The sequence below is a fragment of the Homarus americanus genome, unplaced genomic scaffold, assembly GCF_018991925.1.
Source record: "Homarus americanus isolate GMGI-L3 unplaced genomic scaffold, GMGI_Hamer_2.0 scaffold33468, whole genome shotgun sequence".
Classification (NCBI taxonomy): domain Eukaryota; kingdom Metazoa; phylum Arthropoda; class Malacostraca; order Decapoda; family Nephropidae; genus Homarus; species Homarus americanus.
Window position 1 is genome coordinate 4,566,695 of NW_024714177.1, and position 26,167 is coordinate 4,592,861.

Genomic DNA, 26,167 nt, shown 5'->3' on the forward strand with positions numbered 1-26,167 from the left:
TATATGCAGGGAAGGAGGGTATGGAAGGCTTGCTTTCAATTTTCAGGGAATGTTAAATCAATTTTCATCAGGAGAGAGAGGAGATGAAGTTTGAGGTTATGAGGTGAAAGAGGTGCTTAGGAAGTAAGGGTGGCGGGGAAGAGGTGAGAAAAAGGTAGGAGAAACATTTTAATATACTGTATAATATTCACCGAGACCCAAGTAAAAAACGTTCAGCTGTGGTCGTCACTAAGAAGCACCTTAACGTCAAGTACCGAGGGATTTCCACACTTAGTGAACCAAAACATAGCACTTATCCCTGAGTGTTAAAATTGAGGTTCTTGAAATGAGAGGCTAGCTGGGTGAAAAGAAATATTTCTACCCCTGTCTCTCACTCTTTTTCCCCTTCAATCTCCTGTCTCCCTTATCTACTTCCTCCTCCTCCTCCTCCTCCTCCTTCTTACTCTTCCTCCTCTCACCTCCTTTTCTTTCCATCCTCCTCTTCCCCCAGCTCTCCCCCTACATCCTCTTTTGTTTCCTCCTCTCACATACCTCTTACTCCTCCATCACCATCAATCCCCCCTCCTCCTCCTCTTACCTTTCATTCCTGCTCTTCTTCCAAACTCTCATCTAGTCCTCTATCCCTCACCCCTACCTCCCTCTCCCTACCCCTCCTCCCTCCTCTCCTCTTCTCACATTCATTGGAGTCTCTAGTCCTCCTCCTCCACCTCTCCCTCTCTTTTTCGTTCATTCTTCTATCCCCCCTTCTTCCCTCTCTCTTATTCTCCTTTCCACTCCCCCTTACCCACCCTTCCATCTCTCCTCCACCCACTGACTTCCTCCTTCTCTCCTCCTCCTCCCTCACCTACTCTCCCCTACAGCTCTGCCGTGACAGGGCGGTGGAGGTGGATTACGACACAGACGACGGGGGAATCTTCAGGTCAAAACAGAGAGCAGACTATTCGAGGGGCGCCAAGGAGATACTCGACTCTACCGACACAAACATCGAACTACCTATCGACCTTCTGGATGCTACAGAGGTGCAGGTAAGCGAGTCTCCTTGTGGGGTAGATAGATAGATAGATAGATAGATAGATAGATAGATAGATAGATAGATAGATACTCATGAAATATCAGTCATACCAATCTTAATTTTTTTGTCTTACAGGAGGATGTTTACGCTACCTGATGATGGTGGTTCCTCTACCTGCCCTTATACAATAACTACCACCCAGAGTCATCCTTGCTACTAACCACACACACACACACACTCTAGTAAACAAACCTGTGTATCAGAGTGTGTTGGATGTGTGTTTACGAAAATTAGGTCTGGTTAAAGAAAATCTGGCCTCTAAAAGAAAAATCTGAGTGTTTAAGAAAATTAGGTCTGGTTTAAGATGATCTGACACTAATAAAGAAAGGCCAAAGTGCTCTTAAGAAAGTCAAGTGCCTCCAAGAACTTTAAAAACCTTTAAGTGGTCCTAAACTTGAATCAAGATATAAAAAACGTTAATCAAAACAAGTGCCTTTAAGAATCACCTAAGACTCTCCGTACATTTACAATACCATAAAAAGACAAAATTACCTTCAAGAAATTAACTTATACTGAAGGAGGCATGAAACTGTCTTTAGCAAGATGTGATTGACCCTAAGATAGTGTGATTTTCTTCATGAAATATAGTGCCGTAAGTAATCCCAAATTATATTTTAAGAGAGTTTCAATGTCGTTAAGAAAATCTGAGTATTTTTAAGACAATTTAAAGGGTATCTTAAAGAAAAAAATAAGACAAAATCCAAAGAATTATTTTTAATAAAATCCGATTATTTAGGAGAAAAATTTGTCATGAAAAATATCTAATTGTGTTTATAGCTAAAAAGTGTTTTAATCCTTTGAGGATGATGGTTTAAGGTTTAAACTCCAAGGTTTTAGAACTTAACCTTTAAGCTATATGTATATGAGTTTATATGGTTTATATGTATACATTCTTTCAACCTCAAAGACTGTCTCCCAATCTTGGGGTTCATCTAAAAAATAGATAATCAAGAAAAGTCTTTATTCATGGTCACAAGAGTTTTGACATAGCGAGAAATTAAATGAACCGCCGCCACCACAACTGTCTTTACACGCCTGAGATTCCGAACTTCTGAGACGAGTCTTTGGAGATGTTGAAACCAATCTCCAAATTGTGGGAACGAGTGACTAAAATGCTGGAATGAGTCTTGGAACAATTGGAATAAGCCTCTGAACTACTGGAACGAGGCTCTGGACCGTTAGAACGAGTCTCTGAACCGTTAGAACGAGTCTCTGAACCGTTAGAACGAGTCTCTGAACCGTTAGAACGAGTCTCTGAACCGTTAGAACGAGTCTCTGAACCGTTAGAACGAGTCTCTGGATCGTTAGAACGAGTCTCTGAACCGTTAGAACGAGTCTCTGGACCGTTAGAACGAGTCTCTGAACCGTTAGAACGAGTCTCTGGACCGTTAGAACGAGTCTCTGAACCAGGTGTTTACTCATAGATGGCGTTGTAGTAGTTCATTTGGGTTTGATACAGTTTAGTACAGGAGTGTAAAGGGTGTTTTGGCTACGATGTGTTTCAAGAAATAATACATGGAGACGCGGCAACTGTCCTCAACCAAGTACAGGAGTCTTATGCGTGAGTCGCTGTTTGTTTTTTGATGCAGAAGACGTGACCTTATCATCCACACTTGAGATACAAACATGTTCGTACATACTGTGAAGAGATAAACACGTAAGCACACACACACATACACACACACACACACGAAGGTTCCAAAAATAACATCTTGCTCAGTTTGAACTCCTATTATGAACCCTTAATTGGTGTTTCAGATACTCAGTCGAAACTTCCCAGTTGCCAAATTAATGTACACAATTAAGAGTTGTGTTTTAGAGGTGATAAAAGCTGTATATTGGCTAAATTGATACCCAAATATTTACGCTTGTTTGAAGTGCTATTATTAATATGTATAGTATTATGTGTGTTGAAGTATAGTATGTACTGTTTGCAATTGTTATACGACGATGCAGTAAATTGTGAAATAATATATGAATCATTCGTTTCATTTAGCCTTTTGTTCTCTTTATCCCCCCTCCCCTTCTCTCTCTATCTATCTATATATCTATCTATTATCTATCTCTCTTCTCCCTCCTTCATGTCACTTCCTGAACTTCTTCAAGTGTCTTCAAGATTCTGGCAACAAAACCACAACGGTTGCCCAAGTGATCAACTTAGCGAACTCGTCTGGCCAAGCTGACGTAAGTTACTGTGAACAAAGTTATAATGAAAACCGGATCAAAGAAAATTATAAAATACTCAACATATTTTTGGTACAGAATCATATTAACTCGATATTTTCTTTAACAAACAAAAGAAAGTTTGAAATTTAATAAAGCCTAAAGAAATATGCCAGTATAATACCTCAGTCCCTTATAGGTATAGGGGCACTCTTAACTACCCCTGTGTGACTACCCTAGATGCAATCACAGGTTGGGGACACTGTATTCAAAAAGACCTCACGTACGAACACCAGTACACCCTACCCCACCCCCACAACCCCCACAATCCCCCCTCTATCTCCGCCTCCTGCACCCCTTCCCTCACTTCCCTAGCTACCGAGGGTTCTTGACACAGGAAATGCTAAGGTCTTTATCGTCAATGTCTTCCAAATTCGGTAAGAAAAATGCTGGAGGGTTTTGTGTGTTGTCAGTTGGCGTAAACGACCGCTGGCACGACAGGTTGTTGGGTGCATGTGCGTTACTGGGGTACTGAGAGAGAGAGAGAGAGAGAGCAGCTTAAGTAGACCATATATCTCGTCATTATGACCACAAACTATACAGAAGGTGGTGGGCGAAGAGGAGCTGTTTACCTTTCCGCTGTCATTAACACCAATAATCGCAGCACCGTCGCACATTTCCACATAGCCATAACCTCTGCGAACTCCAATGGCATAGTCACTGCATTGTGCTTCTCTCTCTCTCTCTCTCTCTCTCTCTCTCTCTCTCTATTTACTTATTTATTTGTCCATGCATCCACTTATCGTCCTTAGAAAGAACGTGAAATTGCCTCTAGATATTTAATAATCTATGGATTATGGAGTAATACTCCATAATACTCCATTGGAGTATGGAAGGCCTTTTAAAATATGGAATATCCTAATGGAATCTGGAATAAGCTTTAAACTTTTGAATAGTTCCTGGAAACTGGAATATTCTTTGAAATATAGAATTTGACTCAGAATATCCCCTGGAATCCGGAATACTTCCTGGAATGACATTTGGAATATCCCATGGAATCAGGAATGGATTCTGGAATAACCCCCCGCAAAATGGTATGACCTCGATCTGTAGAATTGGCCTCTGGGAATGGTGACTGGAATTTAGAAATGGACTTGGCAATATCCCTATCGAAGGTTGGATGGTGTGGGTCTTCCCTTTACAGAGAACCGATCAGTGGCAGGTGGTTGAAGGAGGTGGGGAGAGGAGGGGGAGGAGGTGAGGGGAGTGAGGCAGTTGTGTGGACTGAGGTGATGACGTGTTACCTTGTCGTCAACAGTGCCCGCGCTTGTATTACAGGAAGAGAAAGAGAGAATAAGATGGTTTGACTACTACTACACTCTAACATCTTTATGGTTTACCACTGTTAGTATACCTGCACTGTCTCTCTCTTCTCCCCATCTCCCTGTCTCTCTCCTCTCCCCATCTCCCTGCCTCTCTCCTCTCCCCATCTCCCTGCCTCTCTCCTCTCCATCTCATGAATCTCTCTCTCCCGTCTCCCCTGCCTCTCTCCTCTCCTCCTGCCTTGCCCTGCCTATACCCCACCCCTTTTCCCCTTCACTCCCTCCTCCTGCTCTCTCTCTATCTTCCATCCGTCAACTTCCCCCCCCCCCCTGTTCTCCCCCAAAGCCCAAAATTAATAATCAGACCAATAAATCTTTTTAAGGTGAATTTGCGGTCACCTGAAAATAGATTGTTATTGTCGTAAGATTATGATACTAAGACTTTTGTGATCACTGTTAATTATATTCCATTCTTCACTCAGGACCGAGAGCAACATCCAAGCCTTGTTTGTCCTTGATTAACTCCCTTAATTACTGTTAATTAAGTTTTGGCACGATAATTAGCTCTCCCTCTCATTATCTATCTCTCACCCCCTCTCTATCTATCTATCCCCACCCCTCTCTATCTATCTATCCCCCACCCCCTCATTATCTCACCCCCACTCGCCATCTATCCATCTACCCCCCTCTCCTATCTATCTATCCCCCACCCCTCCCCCCTTTCTCTCTTGATGGTAATAATAAAATTACTTCTATTACTTCTATTACTACTACTAATAAATAATAAAATATCACAGACCAGAAAAAATAATCCACGCACCAAACAGTTCAGAAATAATTATTTTTACATGTGATCCCTCGAGTCTTTATGACGTCATCAAGCCAAACACTCTTTTATCGTTGTTAATTTGGTTCACAAAAGATTTACCTTAAGAAAATAAACCCTGACAATATTACTGATCTTGTTGACATCAAAGAGGTTTAGGAGAGAGAGAGGATAATTAATTAGTGTTTTGTTGATGGGTTGAAAAAGGTTCCCATGAAGGGTAGACTAATTAGAAAGTTGATGTTAGTCTTATGTTAACTGATAGCTAAAGAAGAACAAGAAGAACAAGGACAAGAAGATATAAGAAGAACACATCAATAACAAGTAGAGAATACCATGAACAAGTTAATCAACAACAACAACAAACAAGAGCAAATGTAATAAAACGCTTCACCTTTATGCTTTACACATTGGTACTTTTATTACAAATTATAACATCATTTTGAACATAAAACACAGAGCGACATACATACATAGTTGTCTTCCTGTGGTGGTGAGGAGCCGTGAGCTGAGGAGGAGGAGGAGGAGGAGGAGGAGGAGGAGGAGAAGAAGAAGAAGAGGAAGAGGAAGAAGGAGGGTGGGGGGGGATTAAAAAAATTCCACCAGTGAAGTAATTAAACAGATATAAAAATGTTCACCTAAGTCACCTGCAGTTAAGTGACCTTTGACCTTAGTGACTTTAATGACCAGGTGAGCTGTACATCCCACGTTGGAGACACGAATGAACGTGGAAAGATACGCCAGACTGAACGCCAAACTCAACGCCAGACGAAGGATTACAGAATAGAACCACCGATAGATTATGAGGAATTATTTGATAAACTTATTTACTATGAAAAATATACACTCTATTTAATACACGATGAAGGAGAATACACACACACACACACACACACACACACACACACACGAGCATACATATATATACATACATGATACATAAATATAATAAAACACACTTACCCCTTCTCTTCCTCTCTCACACACACACACACACACACACACAGGACAACAGCCACATTACACAACAATTGTCACATTACTCTGACCAGGTGATCAACGCCACACACAACACGCTACGATAATTACTTCTATAACCAGGTAAGCATATCCTTATAGCTGATTAAAATTATGAGTCCCTTTTTTTCAATGAGATATGTTTAGCGAGCGTGTGACGTGTGAGGCCCCAGTCCTAATAAACCCCAACCTAACCTCTCTTAACGTAACCTCTCTTAACCTAACCTCTCTTAACGTAACCTCTCTTAACCTAACCTAACCTAACCTAATCTCTTAACGTAACCTCTCTTAACCTAACCTCTCTTAACGTAACCTCTCTAAACCTAACCTCTCTTAACCTAACCTCTCTTAACCTAACCTCTCTTAACCTAACCTCTCTTAACCAAACGTCTCTTAACCAAACGTCTCTTAACCTAACCTCTCTTAACCTAACCTCTCTTAACCTAACCTCTCTTAACCTAACCTCTCTTAACCTGACTTTTATCTCTAAACTAACACTCTCTAAACTTCTTCTCTCTAAACCCTACTTACTCTCTTAACCTAACCTCTCTTAACCTAACCTCTCATCCTAACGTAACATAACCAAACCTAAGAGACCACAACCTAACTTAACCACTAGTTCTGGGGCCCATTTACGACTGGGCTCCAACGCAACTAGATCCCAAATTTAATGATCAGTTTAATTTAGGTTAGATTGGGGTTATATTAGGACTACTGGTGCCCATTAGGGATTGGTGTTAATTGAATCTGGGTTACATAACGACCTAACGTTATACCATCCCAACAGGCCTCTTGGTGTGTGTGTGTGAGAAAGTTTTTTTTAAAAGAAAACAAAAAGAATTATTATTATTATTATTATTATTATTATTATTATTATTATTATTAGTAGTAGTAGTAGTAGTAGTAGTAGTAGTAGTAGTAGTAGTAGTAGTAGTAGTAGTAGTAGTAGCAGTAGTAATAATAGCAGTAGTAGTAGTAGGAGGAGGAGGAGTGTTATTTTCATTGTTGTCGTTTCATGAAGCACACTCGCATTGAAGGTGTTAGGTCATCGTACTCTAGGGGTTAAAAAAATGTTCTTTAAATTTCTCCGATAGCGAAATAAACTCAGTAAAAGAACAGCACCAGTTTTCTAATATTAAACACTGACTCATATCATTGTATCCTACGTGTCCATATTCCCCCGACATATATTTAATTCTTGTTACAACTTGGATAATACCCCTGAAGTCTGTTGTCATGTTCAGATCATGTTGTGATGTGCTCATACCCCGACACCCGTCTAAATCATGTCAAGACGTGTTCCCCCCTCCCCCCGACACCTGTTCAGAACTTCAGTTTATGCCAGAATGTGTATTTACAGCAAATGACAAACGAGTAATGTTTCTTTTCTTCCAATATAAATTAAATACCTTATATACTAACAAAAGTTATTATTAATGGATATATGGCAATAGCAGACACACACGTTACAAATATACACAGCCACAAACATACACACACGTTACATGTATACACAGCCACAAACATACACACACGTTACAAATATACACAGCCACAAACATACACACACGTTACAAATATACACAGCCACAAACATACACACACGTTACAAATATACACAGCCACAAACATACACACACGTTACATGTATACACAGCTACAAACATGCACACACGTTACATATATACACAGCCACAAACATACACACGTAAACAAACCGTAATCAAAGTCACATGTTATAAAGAGGTTTATACTCATTACCGGACACCTGCTATGACAGTAAGTAAAATAGTATCTGTTCTATACTAACACTCCACACATATAATATTTCAGGCTGGAGTGGTGGGCTGTGGTGTCCAACCCTCAGACCTAATTGGTTGGTATTTATACTTTGAATATATAAATAGTATATACAAAATTACCACCACTGCAGGTCACTGGTACATAAAACAACGAAAAACTCGGTTGAACTCGGCCGAGGAGCCAAATTCATGGAAGGTGTAGCAGTTTGTTGAATTTGTTACTCTGAACTTTGACCTTTTAAGACGTTCAATTTAACAGCTCTAGGCGGTACCATGGTGAAAATATACGCTGAGTTTGAACACCGTAGCTTCCCCCGTTCTCGAGTTATGTTACTAATATAACGGTACACAGTTACATACACTAATATAGCCGGCACTGACAGCCCTACTCACATGACTCAGCCACAATAAATATATACTAATTTAAACCGAAGTTATTTTACGAGTTTAAAACGTAAATAAAGGTTTTCAACTCAATGTATACTGGAAAGTGGCTTAGCACTTTGTTGTTACTCATCCAACTATATACACATATGTAGTATGTAAACATACAAGGTGTCGCATAACCAAACTCGTCCAATTTTTTTTGCTATAGCCATAAACAAAATGAAAAAAATAATCTCGTTCCTCTCGTCTTCGTGCGAGGAGCAACACATCCCTCAGTCATAGCCAGACAGGTGGTGGCCCTCTATAAAGACTTCTAACAAATATTTGGGTCTATACAAATATATATACCCGGAATAATCTTATATAATGTTATTCATATATGTTTTTTTATATCTATCCCCCCCAAAAAAAAATTTTAAGTAACCATAACTTTCGAAAACACAAAGTGGGAATTTTTCATATGATTTCGTTTTTTTATTTAACTGAGGATTTCGCACTAAGGCAGATCTCAAATCCTGCTTCATATTGACGTGAGATCTTTTAGTGTTCAACCCAGAGTCGTGTCGTATTAATTTAGGTCGGAGAAAAAAAACCCAGTAATAATCGAACCTTGATCCTGATCTTTACCTTTGAGTGACCGTCACGGGATAACCACTTCGCCTACCCCCTACCCCGATACTCTGACTGACGCGTTCTTCGATTTAAAAAATTATGGCGAGATAGATGGATGGATCGAGAATGAGAGAAATAAAGAGAGATAGACAGAGAGAGCTTTAGACATTGGTAAGACATCTTATTATTTGCAGTATTAATGGTCTTTCTCTTGTCATTCTCCCTTCTTCATACTCTTGTCATTCCTTCCTCTCCCTTCCTTCTCCTTCTCAAATACGTTTTCTTAGCTCTCCCTATCCATATCATTTCCTAAGACACGCCTCTCTCTCTCTCTCTCTCTCTCTCTCTCTCTCTCTCTCTCTCTCTCTCTCTCTCTCTCGGGAACGGAACCTTAAGTAATGTTCACAGAAGAAACCAACTTAGAGTGTATCTTGTTTTTATAAGGTTATTTATTTCCGAGTTTCTTGAGAGAATCAAGAGGAGGGCAGTTTACCTTTTGTGGATGTGTGCTCTCTCTCTCTCTCTCTCTCTCTCTCTGACATCCAAAAGGTAAACTATATTGTTATTGTCAAACCTTCATCAAACAAAACAGGTTCGCGAGAGTGTGAGTGGGATTGGTCCTTTATCCAGAAATTACTCTTATTGCCTATCATATTTCACTGATGTAATACTCATTCATTGTGGGATTTATTCATTCGAGGTTATTCACCATGACATGACGTGAAACCTGGAACGCACACCTATCAAACAGGTGACTTAATTACAGTGCCCCCCCCCCCACACACACACACGGGTTTAGGAACGTCATCTGTCGGGACCAACATTGTAACGCCGCACACAGGACCAATTCCTCGTCTCTTTGAAATGTCATAGATGTTAGCAATTAACTCGGTCAAATACGCTGCTACACGTGACAGGTTAATTATCTGAGAGTTATGTAACGGTGTCTGATGTAATTAAAGACTTAAGGAGCTTAAGTCTTTAATGACATCAAACACTCACGCAGACACAAGGCCTCACAGGAACAATAACAAAAAATAAATAGCACTTAATGTCAGCATCATTATAACACTCAACACTCGAGCATAGTAAAGTCTCATGGTGAATTATAATGCAGTTTTTGCTAAGCCAAATTTTAGTAAACAGGGCATCGGTCATAAGCACCACGCTAATACTACTGACGCTGATGTGAGGTGCCTGGTGTGAGTCCAGTAGTCTCCTCTTAACACTGAATCCCTTCCCCACACACACACACACACTCCAGCAGGACGCCCACAGAGTTCCTGAAGAAGTAAATTAACCTTTGTTGTCCTTATATAAAAACTGTACAAGATAGTCAAGAAATATACAGCGATTTTTTTAAGCACCATTGAAATACACGATCTAATTATTGTATTACCTGACGCACCTATTGTAGTGGATACATAATACAGTTTACTACATATACTAATACTACATGTACTACTATAAAATCAACTCCTAACTTGTTCTGTAATTAAAAGAAAAAAAACATTTCTTTCAGCACATTCATTAGTTTCACTCACACAGATCGTCAAGTTTCAAGAACCGACTCGAAAACGTCTCCGAAAGAAAATATATTAACTAAAAATAACAAATCCGAGCGTTTATCAGGACCTGTAGCTACTGTACGACATACTATATTGTCCCCTACCCCAACTCCCCAGCATCGTCTGCAGGAGTCTCAGAAGGTGCTCTCAGCCAGGCGGGGGGCGTTGGCCAGGAGCGGCGAACCTTCACAGGACTCGGCCGTGTCGTAAATGATAGTGGAGGAAGGCGGAAGATCTCCCAACATTGAATCCGAACCCACGTCTTCGCGAGACTCCTGGGTGGAAGTGGTGCAAGTTTGGGGACCATCCTCGACGTAGCTAATGGCGTCCTGGGCTGGTGGGGTGGCCTCATGGGTAACGTGGGCGTTGTGGGTGAGTGGATGGAGGACGAGGGCACACTCCAGGTCGCCTCCATTGGGTGGTGTGTTTTGCCAGGTGGAGGAGGAGGTGTGGTGGGTGGTGGAGGAGGCGTCAGTGTGGTGAGGGTCTGGTGGCTGCTGTAGCTCTACCACTGCCAGGTTGAGAGTCACTGACTGAGGGAGAGATAGGGACACAGGGTTAACAAAGTCTTCCTCCTGGTGATGGTCAGAAGGCAAATAATGTGTTTTTACTATGAAAACAATAACTTAACCTAACCAAAATTAACTTTGCCTAACTTAAATCAACTTGATCAAACCTAATCTAAAATAACATAACCTAAACTCAAATGAAAAAAAAATTAACCTAATCTAACAAATTTTTCATCATCAGGACAATGAATTTACGGTATGCCCATGTTAAACACTTCTCCTCGCGATACTAGTGTTTACATTCATCGAGCATTGTATTGCTTCGTCAGGCATCGTCAGGCATCGTATTGCTTCGTCAGGCTTCAACGGGCATCGTATCGCTTCATCAGGCATCATTTTGCTTCGTCAGGCTTCATCAGTCAGGTGCTACTCACTACCCAACACGCCTCAGTATTTGCTTCCACGAAGACGCTCCCCAAAATTAATTCTGGCAACGAAGCTTCTGAAAGCACTCACCATACAACAGAGGATGGGGGAAGGGAGGGAGGGAGGGAGGGGAGGGAGGGAGGAGGGAGGGAGGGAGGAGGGAGGGAGGGAGGGAGGAGGATCTCTCACTCATCATTCCCCTGCACTATTCCTTTCTCCCTCATTCATTCTTTCCATCTACATCTGTTCCCCCTCCTCTTTCTCCCATAATCATCATATTTTCCCCCTTCCCTCCTTCTCTCCCTTAAACCACCGACCGTTTTCCCCTCCTCCTTCTCTCCCATAATCATCCTATTTTCTCCCTTCCCCTTTCCCTTCTTCCTCCCCCCACTACTAATCTCTCACAGAGCCACACGTGTGTTAGGTGCCTCGCTAGAGCTGCTAGGCTTACATTGTTATAGTCGTGTGATAGATGATGTCTGTCACGCGCCTCCTCCTCCTACCTAGTCTTTCTACTTCACTACTTCCTCCTTCTCCTCCTTCTTTCTATTTCTCCTCTTCAGTCCTTCCTCTTCACTCCTTCCTCCTCATTCCTCCCTTCTACTTCTTACTCTCTCTTACCTACTATCTTTTACTTCCTCCTCTTCCTTTCCAATCCTCCTCCTTCTTCCTCCTCACTTCTCCCTTACCTCATCTCGCTCTCCTGGTCAACTTACTCTTGCCTCTAACACACTTTTAACATATTTTTTGTCTTTCCTTCCATCTTTGCTTTTTTTCCTCCCTATTCCTTTCTTTCATTCAATCTTTTCTGATGCTAATTGGATGTGTTTTTTCTTACGTTGTTTTATCCACTCTGGAAGACTTTGGATTAGTCTCTCTCTCTCTCTCTCTCTCTCTCTCTCTCTCTTCCTTATTTCTTCTACTCTTGCTATCTACATCCAATCTTGCCTAGCAGAAGTTAACATACACATAAACGAAAAATAAACAGATGATAACGTCATTATATCGGAACATCAACCATTTTGAGGATATCTAACCTAACCTAACCTAACCTAACCTAAATATCACAATCCTTAAGTGAGAATAACCTCCATCAATAAGGTCAAGAAGTGCATAGAGTACATCAGACTGACTATATTTGGCCAATGTTGCAATTTACTGAAATGTTATATAAGGTCAATTTGCCTGATTGAGAGATTGACCGAATGGGATGACAGCGATTGGTTCGATAGCTCGGTTGTGGTAGTTGATTGGTTGTGACAGGTGATTGGTTGAGTGAACTGTAGAAGCAATTTGTGTGAGTGATGGTGGGAATTTTTATCATTTTATTTTTTTAAACGAATGTTGGAGTGAGAGAGATGGGGGCGATAAGGAAGGGGAGCGGAAAGGGTTGTTGAACTGATGAAGGGAGGGATAGAGGGAGGGACGGAGGGAGGGAGGGAGAATAGAATAGGTTGTTGGAGTGATGGAGACTGAGGAAAGTGTCCTCTTAATAAAACATACATTTTCAGCAGTGTGTGTGTGTGTGTGTGTGTGTGTGTGTGTGTGTGTGTGTGTGTGTGTGTGTGTGTGTGTGTGTAGAATAAAAAGACAAACTACATCCTTAATCCCCCCAAAAAAAATGTCCATCAAGATAATCATAAAAGACTTTACATTAGATTAATTAATAGCACCCCCACCCCTTCCTCCTCACCTCCCCTCAATGCAAAAATCACACTCAATATACTGTTTGTGTTTACCTGGTTGTTGACGTCATCGTAGAGAGACTTATCCTGGACTGAGAGACAGTTTTTGTCCCGTGTGGTAGCGCCGTTCACATTAGAGGTCGCCGCCACCAGCAAGCTAGAGGAGTTACCCCGGCCAGTGAGGAATCCGTTCTTTTTGCGGCCTGTTGATGGAGCTGTGTTGAGGGTGCCTGTACCGCGGCTGTAAGGGAGAAAGACAGAGATACAGTACGGCACACACACACACACACACACACACACACACACACACACACACACACACACACACACACTTTAGAAAGCAACTGATGTTTTTGTCAAATAGAAGGCCAAGCAAAAATATCCCCAAAACAGTGAAGGCAACATCCATCAGTCAAGTCAGAAGAGGTGAGCGTACAACTAGTTAAAGTTAGTGAAGGAATACTAACATGAAGCTGAATAATAATGAGTGTGATGCAGCGTAGCGTCATGAATGAATAATGTTCTATAATAAGCCAATGAATACTGTAATGGTTAATTTTACTGTATCAAAATATAATAGACGATAAATAAATTCTTAACGTGTGTGTGTGTGTGTGTGTGTGTGTGTGTGTGTGTGTGTGTGTGTGTGTGTGTGTGTGTGTGTCTGTGTGTGTGTGTGTGTGTGTGTGTGTGTGTGAACTTCAACAAGTCTAAGATAAAGTCAACATCAAGTATAAACTAAGTAGCTCGACCTATTCACGAGTTGTCCAGGATGTTCATAAATACCTGGACACAGAAAGAAATAAACACCCCTCCCTCACAAAATCCCCCAACCCCCCCTCCCCCACCCTCCCGTCAGAGGCTGTGGGTGATAATAATATCTTTCAACGACACAAGTATAGAATAGGTGACCTTTTGGGGTAACAAGTGAATAAAGTCGAATATTTTTTCTTTTAGTGATACATAATAACTTATTTACGGAAGCGAGAAATTAAGTTGGCAAATAATCTCACACGTTTTTACCTTCTTGATAATGGCAAGTGGTAGTGGTGATGGTGGTGGTAGGCAAGACGACTCACAAGTAAGGAAAATTATAATACTAATGACAAACATCACTCCTGAGTTGAATCTACCTGACAACATGTTACCTGTGTGTGTGTGTGTGTACCTCTCGCCCCACCTCTTCTGTTAACCTTTCCTTCACCTATCTGGCGGCGACTTGGTGATAATACACACTTCGGTAAATCTATATCCATTTGGAGAGACAATAACATTATACCGTGATGGACTTTACCTGTTGACAGGCTCAGGTGAATGGACGTCTTATTCCTTTTGTACTTGGTATTATTATGTCGTCTTTAGTGTAGTTATTTGTCATCTTTCCTCATATGTGTCTTAGGTTTTTGTTATTCAACCATATAAAGTGTGAAAGATGAAAAGGTGATATATATATATATATATATATATATATATATATATATATATATATATATATATATATATATATATACTCTCTCTCTCTTGGATGATACAACCATAGCAACATAATCACACCAACTTCGTCAACATCGTCACCAACCACCTGTCTGAAGGGAAATGAGCGATACTTGGAAGACCACTGATTCAAGTCACTGCCCGGGAGATATTCTGTAGTACTGACATTTTGTAGTACGATACTCTCTTCCTCGCTCGCTGTATATACTGTATTCAAAATGGCCGCCAGCGGTTGTAGTTTTGAATATAAATTATTCAAAATGGACGCTAATGATGCGAGATTTCTGGCATAATGAGAAATCGAGTCCCACTTGACATGAACCGACGCTGCGACTCCACTACACGAAGGACATGACTCACCTGAAGTAACTCCTCGACTGAGAGAACGCAGAGTGGAAGTTCATGTTCTTCTCAGCCTCCTTGTTCATCCGCCAGTGGTGCCAGATCTTCCTCAGCTCAGACCTCACCTCAGCGTTCAGCAAACAATACAGTGTCGCCACAAAGAAACCCTAGAGAAAGAGGTGAGAGGAAAGAGGGGGTCTATGGTCACACTTTAAGGCCTGAGAGAGTGAACAATAGTATATACATGTCTACGTATACAAACCCCCTATTGTATACATATCATTATACATACGCATACTTGTGCAGGTAAGATGAGGATATGAACCCCCGTATAAGTGGATATTTCAACTTGATAGATAGATAGATAGATAGATAGATAGATAGATAGATAGATAGATAGATAGATAGATAGATAGATAGATAGAGATAGATAGATATTTAGGCAGACAAACATATAGACAGATCATCAATCACCTACTGTACCTGAAAGGAGGCGAAGAACTGGTCAGTAACGAGCCACATGAGCTCGATGGTGTGGTTCTTGCCCATGAAGTAAGTGAAGCCGAGGAGAGCCGCGTAGTGGACCCCGAACAGCGGCACCAGCACCAGCGTCGACCTCGCCCACCGTCTGTAGCGAGGGAGAGAGAGAGAGAGAGACACACACACACACACACACACACACACACACACACACACACACACACACACACACACATTCAACTCAACTTACAATCGATGGGAATCAGTCAGGGTGTTTCTTATTCCCTTGGTCTATTTTGTCTGTCAATTTATCTGTCTGTCTGTCTTCCAGTTTGACTATCGATGTCTGTCTGTCTGTTGTCTGTCTGTCTGCCTGATGTTTGTCAGTCTACCATTCAGTTTGTTTGTCTGCCCCTGTCTATTTTTCTGTGAGTGCCTGTATGTGTTCTAGTATTTATCTATCTATCGATCTGTCTGTCTGTCTGTCTGTCTGTCTGTCTGTCTGTCTGTCTATGTCTGTCTGTCTGTCTGTCTGTCTGTTCACTAATCTAGATTCAATTAAAGAAATATCATACTGGGACCAATTAGAAGAGAGATCCATTGTAATTTTTAACCCATTAAGAATAGGAACCCATTAGGACTGTACCCATTAACACTAAGACCCATTAAAACTAAGACCTATTAGAACTGGGGCCCATTAGGACTAGGGTCTAATACGACAGGTCCCATTAAAGACTGGGGCCTAATATGATTGGGAACGTTAAAGACTGGGGCCTAATAAGACATCGCCCATTAATACTGGGGCCTAACAGGACATGGTCCATTTGGACTGGGGCCCACTAGGATAGGGAATCATTAAGAGAGAAGCACCCAGCCGAAAATTTGCTGATAAAATACACTAATTCCTTACCTGTATCTGTACTTGCGACTCTCAGGTGTGGTGGAGGACTTAAGCTTCAACAGCAGCTCCCTGGCGATGTTGAGGAAGAGTGCGAAGCTCACCTGAGATAATGAAAAATAGGTTAGGTTAGGTGACAGTAAGTTCATCCCTTCCTTTACTCATATATACAGTACATCTTCAAACATATTTCCTCGATATCCATACCCCCAACCACACCCATTTCCACACCCATATCCACACCCACAACCACACCCATCCTACATTAGACCTTTAAAACCCCCGATAAGACAACAGATAAAAGTCATATATCACCACTCAACAGGTGACCTTGACCCAGCACCACCCAGGCTCCCTCAACCATATACAGTTTCACATCCCAATGACCTCTATTGCTTACTCGGCGTCACCTGACCTCTGTAAACATTGTCTTTCTCTCAGTTAACGTTTCGGAACATTCCTCTGAGTCTTTTATTTACTGAATTCTATTTTCATTTGGTATGTCATGTGATCGGCGACTTTTGGGGGGTAATGTTGACGTCAAGTTTCACACACACACACACACACACACACACACACACACACACACACACACACACACACACACACACACACACACACACACACACACACACACACACACACACACACACACCATCTTACCACCTGTGTTCCCCTGACATGACCCCCATAAGGCCACAGAAGACTCTCCCTCGTCCTTCCCTCCTGAAATATATTCCTGAAGGAGCGTCTGGTTATATGACGGAATATGTAAATCCAGGTTCCTCATCCCGAAATATAAAACTTTTGTGTTATGTGGTCCTCATTTTGGGAAAATTGTGTGTATTTGAAAAGTCTCTCAGTTACCCAGACAAAAAAAAAACTGGATTTTCTTCGGGTATTCCTGGTTTAATTGCCTCACTGAATACCATTGTTTGTATACCTGCACCGTCTAGGTATATTGTTTGTATACCTGCACCGTCTAGGTATATTGTTTGTATACTTGCACTGTCTTGATAGAGTACATTGATGGTACACCTGTAGTATCAAGGAACAATGTACACCTGCGCATCAACACGTGAAAGACAATGTTACTGTTACTATACAAACATTCACGCCATCACGAAAATCCTTACGTCAGTGTGTTTATATTTTTCTGACACCTTGTATTTACTCTGGTTTCCCTTCTATTGCAGACACTTTGACACATTATTTTACGTTGTTATTCTGACAGAGTTCATAATAAAAAGCAGCGTTAACCAACCATTAACCAGCCACATTAATATTCCACAAGTAGAGAACATATAAAGTGTCGGGGGGAACTCACAAATAGTTACCAGATACTGCAAACGTTGAGGAAATGTTGCAAATTGTCGGGAAAACTCACAAACATATATCCAGATTTGGAAAAATGTTGAGATGATGTTGCAAACTGACGAGGAACTCAAATATAGATACCATATACTGTACTGTATTGCAAAATGTTGAAGAACCTCAGGGATAGACACCAGATATAGCAAAATGTTGAAGAAACTCATAAATAGACACCAGATATTGCAAAAAATAATGAAGGAATTTCGGCTTCAGCTCCTTATACAGATGGAGAATTACACCAGTTGAATATTCTGAAGGCTTGAAGAAAAATCCTGAATGCGGAAGAAAGGTTGGGCAGGGAAAATAAGATGATGGGGAAAATGGTGCAGAAAATGGGATGAAGTGGAGGAGAAAAAATGAAGAGAATTTTGCTGCGTACGAAATGGAGAGAGAGAGAGAAGGGTGGGGAGGGATAAGGAAAAAAAGAAGAAAAAAGATTGATAGACAGAACAAACGCGAGGAGACCCAGAAGATGAAACAGAAAGAGGAGAACAAAGACATGAAAGAAAGAAGGGAGGGAAGGGGAGAGGATGGGAGGGGAATGGGAGGGGAGAGGAGAGGACGGGAGGAGAAGAGAGAAGACCCATGAGACACAGAAACATCCACTGATTAAATTCTTCCACAACACAATATCGAGAACACGTAAGAGACGCCATATAAACCACAAGGCGGGTAAATTATCCTCTAGTGTTATCTCGTTCCCGCAACATCTTCCAAACAAGCTAATTAGATGATTCCCTACATTTTAACCCTTCTAATTGTCACCGTCAGCCTTTTAGTCTTGGTCTATATGGTAATTACTTCAGAAACTCACCCATGTCCAATTGTCCATCCATCAAGACTGACGCCATTTTCAACACCTATTAACCTGAGACTAAACAAATCACTATACTCTTCTTTTGTAATGTTAATACGACAAGAATACAAAACACCATGACCCTCGGGGGAATAAATTTTACACAATCCTAGAAATCTGTTGCTTTACATATCTCATCAACAGTAGTTCACGAGGCCTCTAATAGGTCCAATGTTCTCTTACCGCCAGACAGGAGTTACCATATTCAGCCCATCAGAATCCATCATCACAAGGTCTACTATACCCGGGTGTTGGTTCAGCAAAATGAAACACATAAACCCAGGCGAGATGAATGGAGTCCCGCGTGTGTGTGTGTGTATGTGTGTGTGTGTGTGTGTGTGTAGTATATATATAAATTGATATCGAAGTTTATTACAACAAATACATATAACGTTCGTGATCACATTTTGACGGGCTTAATACTCTACCTTTGTTTGTTCCAATTTGCCATGGTAAACAAGGACTCTCTCGTGGTGTACAGTGTATTAGGGGCGTTGGTCTCTACTTATACTCTGTCATAGGGGGAACTATTCTCTCTACCTACACTGTGTCATAGGGGGAACTATTCTCTCTACCTACACTGTGTCATAGGGGGAACTATTCTCTCTACCTTCACTGTGTCATAGGGGGAACTATTCTCTCTACCTACACTGTGTCATAGGGGGAACTATTCTCTCTACCTACACTGTGTCATAGGGGGAACTATTCTCTCTACCTACACTGTGTCATAGGGGGAACTATTCTCTCTACCTACACTGTGTCACCTAGTGTCATAGGGGAACTATTCTCTCTACCTACACTGTGTCATAGGAGAACTATTCTCTCTACCCACACTGTGTCATAGGGGGAACTATTCTCACCTACACCTGTGTCATAGGGGAACTATTCTCTACCTACACTGTGTCATAGGGGAACTATTCTCTACCTACACTGTGTCATAAGGGGAACTATTCTCTACCCACACTGTGTCATAGGGGAACTATTCTCTCTACACTGTGTCATAGAGAACTAGTCTCTCACCTCACTGTGTCATAGAACTATTCTCTCTACCCACACTGTCATAGGGGGAACTATTCTCTCTACCTCCACTGTGTCATAGGGGGAACTCTCTACCTACACTGTGTCATAGGGGGAACTATTCTCTCTACCTACACTGTGTCATAGGGGGGAACTATTCTCTCTACCTACACTGTGTCATAGGGGGGAACTATTCTCTCTACCTACACTGTGTCATAGGGGGAACTATTCTCTCTACCTACACTGTGTCATAGGGGGGAACTATTCTCTCTACCTACACTGTGTCATAAGGGGCACTGCTCTCTCTCCCAACACACACAAACAATACTGACCATCCTACTCACTGGAGCCCGTCAGCGTTAATAATTACATTTCCTCAGTACGTAACAAATTACAGTTGATGACACGGACCGCTGAGTCTCCTCCATCAGTTGTGTTGTGGGTTCGTTGCTTCACATCACTCGCGCGTGTTTCTATTAACCTGTAAATATATTGTGGTCTACTGTGACTGTCCGAGTGTGTGTTATGGTGACTGAGCAAGAAATGGTATACACACACACACACACACGCACAAAACTTTACCTTTTACCTGAAACCAAAACCACCTGTGGGTAGAATCTGATTCCATCACTGTGAACACGGAAGATTCTATTCATTCGCCATAAAATTCTTCTTTTTGTGTTGTTATTGTGAAACCTAATATGAAGAGTCTAGAGAAAGCGGTGATACCAGCCATTGTGAGCACCACCAGGCGGGGTTTTTGCTGGCTACAACTTCAATTACATACACTAACAGTATTTTTACCCGCCGATGCTCGAAAATAAATAGTTATAGGAGCAAAAATCTAATTTCATTCCTCACCAGTAAGCATAATACTAATCTGGTTAATCAATGTCCTTAATAAACGCTCATTTGTAATCTGTTTTGAATAATGTATAAATAATGTACATTCCATGGTAGTGTATGTTGTGTTGTTGCCTAATGTAACTGGTATTGTTTTTAATTTTGTGTGTATATGAGTGTTTTAAAATGTAAATGGTGTAAAGGATTATCATACAGGTTTGTAATCATAAGCGTTTCCCCCACACCCATATGTACACACACACACACACACACACACACACACACACACTCCCCTGACTAACACCCTTATGGATCCTGCCATTTGATCACCAAAGGACAACACCACCACCACAACACACACAACATCACACCTCAATAACACCACCACCACCACAATAACAGTGCCTATAAAGTAAGTCTATTTATCACCTTGCTATACGGAACTACTGAATAGGAAGACCAAATTTAGCACAAGGAACACCACTACCCCCCCCCCTTCCCTCCCCTTGACCTCAGATTATTAGCTTTACTCAGAATTTTATCGTCTCGTTTTAATTGTCGATGAGAATTTTACCAAGTAAAAAATGTAATCATCTGTTGGCATTATGAGCTAATGAACAGAGAGAGAGAGAGAGAGAGAGAGAGAGAGAGAGAGAGAGAGAGAGAAAGACCCTAGCAACCCTTAGTCATTTTATCAAGTTGCTTTTGTGTGAGCTCTTGCCACAGTCGACCAAGAGCACTGTGTCAAGGGCGTGTGAGGTGTTGGCACTGAGGCTGTCAATGTGTGAGATGTTGGCACTCTGGTTGTCAATATCTATATATCTATCCATCTATTTATCTATCTATCTGAGGGTTCCTTCCATGAATATTCCTTAAAACTAAGGATATATATAACTTTTTGACTTAAGTATTTAAATCAACTTCAAAAATAATCTTAAATTAATAACAAAACTTTATACCTTAAGTAGATAATTTAATATATCAACTATTATGATATTCAATTATGGCGGAGAATATTTTCCTCAAAACACTTCTCTTTAACCTGCATCCTATAATTAGAGTAAAGTGAACCTAACTAATTAAGGTATACCATCTCAGTGTAATTATATACTAATTTGGATTTTTTCTGGTGTTCATTATTTTTGTCGTATTTAATCTCGTCAAAACAAATAATTTCAATCTTACATCTTTAATTACGAAAATAAATAATAAATACGAGTCAGGTTCCCAGCCAGCCAGGTACCTAAGGGACTGACCAGTGTATGTAAACAAAGGATTCTCTCTCCAGTCCTTCCATTTTTAAAGGGATTATCTGTATGTCTTCCCAAGGACTCCAATGGTCTTCCCTCTGGCATCCTACCTCACGACCTACTCTTAATCCACCTGTTTTCTTCTATTTGTTTTTATTATCATTATTATTATTATTATTCCTTTCATTGTTCACATCATCATTATTATCATCACCAATTCCAACATTAATATTTTTTTATCATTATCATTACTATAATTAACATCATCATTATCATTATTATAATTAAAATCATTATTATTATTCCTATCAATGATGTCTCTCTCTCTCTCTCTCTCTCTCTCTCTCTCTCCCCTACGTAGAGACATGAACCACATCAAGAATAATGAACAACAAGTTACCTAAAGATTAACGAAGAGGATTTACAAAGACAGAGAAAAGAAAACACTGAGGGGGGAAGGGGAGGGGAGGGGAGGGGAGGGGAAACTCTCTGATATGGATTTAAGTGACTTTTGTTTTTGAAGTTTTATGAAGACGGATGACAACAATGGTTACGTATTCAGGAGGGAGTTAGTGAGTTGTTTAGTCACTTGTAGATTAAACATGAGGTTAAGAGCTTTATGAGAGAGAGAGTCTTGATTTTACCTACTATATCCTCACCCTTTCCTCCCCTCATCTCCTCTCTCACTCTCTCTGTAAATAAGAGTCTCCCCTTGGCTAACGATGAGAGACAGAGAGATTAACTCACATTATAAAGGTGAGATCTTTTTCTCTCTGTCTCGTGGATCTGTTGACATCTCATCAGGTTTTTTTTTTAGGTTAAGGTGGGGAAAGGATGGAAGGCATGCTGGGGCTCAAGGCACAGCCAGACATGAGGGATGGAGAAGTCACAACATATAGTCGTGGGGGGAAAGGTTGGAAAAGAAGTTTAATGAGTTAAACAGAGGGGACGACACCCCTTGTTTTACATATTACAGAGTTTGTTGGCTAACTAAGCTAACCTAGGATTTAGAATGAGGTTGCACAATGGTTATTTTAGTAGACAATGACTAGATTGATTTTACAATTACAAGTTTATTAAAATCTTATACTGTATTACGTTATGGACTCACTAGATTGTGACTCGTTAAATGTGAATTTATATCATCTAAGTTTTAATCTAAGATGGATCACTGTGGCGGACATAGATGGGTCGCGGGTTGGGTTGTTGTAGTGCGGGCAGACTCCGGGGCCACCAGGCGTGGGGTCGCCCTCCGTTGATGTCTTCCCCGCGTAAGTGGTCTGGGATGTGAGGGTCGTCCAGGAGCTTGTCCCAAACCTTCTTCCCTAGGCGATGGAACCTGAAGTTGAGGGCCTCTGTTTTATTTCTTAGGTGGACGGTTTCCACTGTCTCCTGGTAGGGTGGCGCTTGGCCACTGGCTGATCTCAAACACTTGTTTTGGAAGCTCTGTAGTTGTTGTAGTCTAGTCTTCCCGAGTGTGACGAGTGGTCTAGATGGGTACTCCAACACAGGCCTCACCAGCGCCTTGTACAGGTGAACTTGTATCTTCTCAGGCATCAGTTTAAAACGTTTTAATTTGGCTGCGGCGACTTTGCCTTTATTTAGTCTGTCCTTCACGTGGGGAATGATGCCCGTCCGAGAAATGATGAGGCCGAGCAACCTGCCTTGTTTAGAGTACTCCATCTCTTCGTCGTCGATCATCAATGGCGCCGACTTGAATTTGGCTATGGCTATGACCTCGAATTTCGTTTTGTTTGTTTTTATTTTCCATTTATGTTCATACTCCGAGATCTCCTCTATTGCCCGAGCAGTGAGTCGCGCCATCCTTGCCGTGGACCTTCCTGGGCAGGTGACGATCTGTGTTACATCGTCGGCATACATGACGTACTCGCTGCCGACGATTGGGGGTGGCAGGTCAGTCGTGTAGAGTGTGTAAAGGGTTGGTCAGAGACAAGAACCCTGAGGCACGCCGCTCGATAGTGAGAATTCTTCTGCAAAATGTTCTTGCATCTTGATTTTGGCTCTGTGGTCCATAATGAAGTTGCACAGCAGGCGCTTCAGATTTTCGGGTAGCCCCAGTTGTATGATCTTATACTGCAGCCCTGCGTGCCAAACTTTGTCAAACGCCTTGCTGACGTCCCTCAGTACTATGTTGAACTGCAGGCGGCCAGTCATGGTATTGGCGATCTGCTCGTAGGCCTGAGCTATGGCGGTGGTTGTGCCTCGGTACTGGCGGAAGCCGAACTGGCGGGGATTATGCACGTCTTCGTCCTCCAGATACATCCGCAACCGCTTGGTTACTATTTTTTCGAAGATTTTGGCAGGTACCTCTAGCAGCGATATTGGTCGAAAGCTTTCGACTTTGTTTGGAGGCTTCCCTGCTTTTGGTATGAGGCGAATAACGGCGATTTTGAACATCTTAGGGAAGTATCCAGGGGCGAGGCAGGCGTTGCATAAATGAGCAAGCCTCTCTATCATGTTGTCGGGGAGTTGAGCCAGGATCTTCTTGTTAATGTGACTTTGCCCAGGTGATTTGTTTTTAAACCCTTTTATGACGTCTGACACATCTGCAGGAACTATGCGCTCCGTCAGGTAGCTTCCGTCCACCAGTCTAGTGAAGTCAGTCCGTGGGAGCGGCTGGAGCAGGTGCTGATGGTCCTGCAACTGACCTAAAATGTCCTCCTCAAACTCCTTGTCGAAGCCCTCGTTCTCCTGTTCACTAATGGTAAAGATCTTCCGTAAATATCGCCGATGTAGTTGTCCTTGGTTTTCCTCCTCGAATATTATTCACGTTGTTTTGGTCGAGCAGGTAAGGGACCGTGCTTGATCCCTTTCCGGAATGCAGCAGAATCGCGGTAATTGTTGGCTGCCTCCCACACCAAGGCGGCCCACTTTTGTTCATGTAGACGTTTGCTCTCGTGCTGGATGTCCGTCTGTAGCTCTCGGTACCGGTCTCTCAGCTCTTGCGTCCACCCGCGGATACTGGCTAGCTGTCTCACGTGATCGTACTGGACACTGAGCTGCCTCAGCTGGTGACTAGTGTGAGGATGGGGAATGGTCCTGTGAGTGGTGGTCGGGATGTTGTTGTCCATCTCCGTCTTCACAACCGTGTACCATTGTTCGACCGCGTCGTCGATGTCATTGGGGCTGGCTTCCAGGTTTCTCCCCTGCTTGAGACTGAGAGACTCCTTGAAGGAGTCCCAGTCTGCCCGTTTGAGGTTCACGATGCTGACAGTCAAGAAGTTGTATAGGCTATGTCAATACTCCTTAGGCAGGTCAGAGACAGAGAGAGACAGACAGACAGACACACAGACAGAGATAATGAAAAAGATAATATTTAGGGATAGATAGATAGATAGATAGATAGATAGATAGACTCTCACCACATAAGCTCTACACATCGTCCCCCTAAACCCAATCAGATGGAACAAATTGTCAGTTTGTTTTACACCGCAAGTTGTTTGTACAGTCGACCACAACAAAGGTTACCGTCATTTTTATTTTTTATTTTATTTTTTTTTTAGTTTTATTTTGAATTTTTTGTTTGGTTTGTGTTTTGTTAGTCCAAAAACCCGCCTCCTCATCTATCTATCTCAGTGCCACTCCTCTCTCTCTCTCTCTCTCTCTCTCTCTCTCTCTCTCTCTCTCTCTCTCTCTCTCTCTTGTTTCTCCATCTTTAAGCACTTGTAAACCATTCATCTCATTTCCTCCTCTTACTCCTCCTATTCATATTTGTTTTACCAATTCTCTACCTCCCTCTTCATCTGTCTCTCTCCTCTCCACCATTTATCGTCCCCCACTTTTTCCACTCTCACCATATGTAGTGACGAGGAAGGATGGGCGGGAAGAGGGTGGAGGGTGGAAGGGAATGAGGGTGGAGGGTGGAAGGGAATGAGGGTGGAGGGTGGAAGGGAATGAGGGTGGAGGGTGGAAGGGAATGAGTGGGGGGAGGGGGAGGGATGGTGAGATGAAGGTTGAGGGTGAGGAGGGTGGAGAAAATGAGTGGAAGGGTAGTGGGTGGAGGGGAATAGGGTGGAAGGTAAGTAGGTGGAGGGGGTATGGAAGAGTAACAATCCATCTACCGTCAGTGAGTCTAAATAAAGTCTCATATATTTACATTTTTTTTCGTTCTTGTTCTTGATTCTATACATACATACATATACATACATACATACAATACATACATACATAATCACTCGTAAAACCCTGTACACACGTGTTCTA

General features: G+C 41.8%; 1 protein-coding gene across 1 annotated transcript in view; it reads right to left on the reverse strand.

The window, feature by feature from the left end:
* Positions 1-9,267: 9,267 nt before the first annotated feature.
* The window catches only part of LOC121877348 (parathyroid hormone/parathyroid hormone-related peptide receptor-like), a 53,689-nt gene continuing 36,789 nt past the window's right edge, over positions 9,268-26,167 (reverse strand). The window contains exons 9-13 of the mRNA XM_042383070.1: positions 16,616-16,707; positions 15,709-15,853; positions 15,244-15,392; positions 13,444-13,630; positions 9,268-11,302 (exon numbers count right to left, since the gene is read on the reverse strand). Of these exons, the coding sequence (XP_042239004.1) occupies positions 10,904-11,302; positions 13,444-13,630; positions 15,244-15,392; positions 15,709-15,853; positions 16,616-16,707 (972 nt within the window). The 3' untranslated portion in view covers positions 9,268-10,903. The remainder of the gene's footprint in view (positions 11,303-13,443; positions 13,631-15,243; positions 15,393-15,708; positions 15,854-16,615; positions 16,708-26,167) is intronic.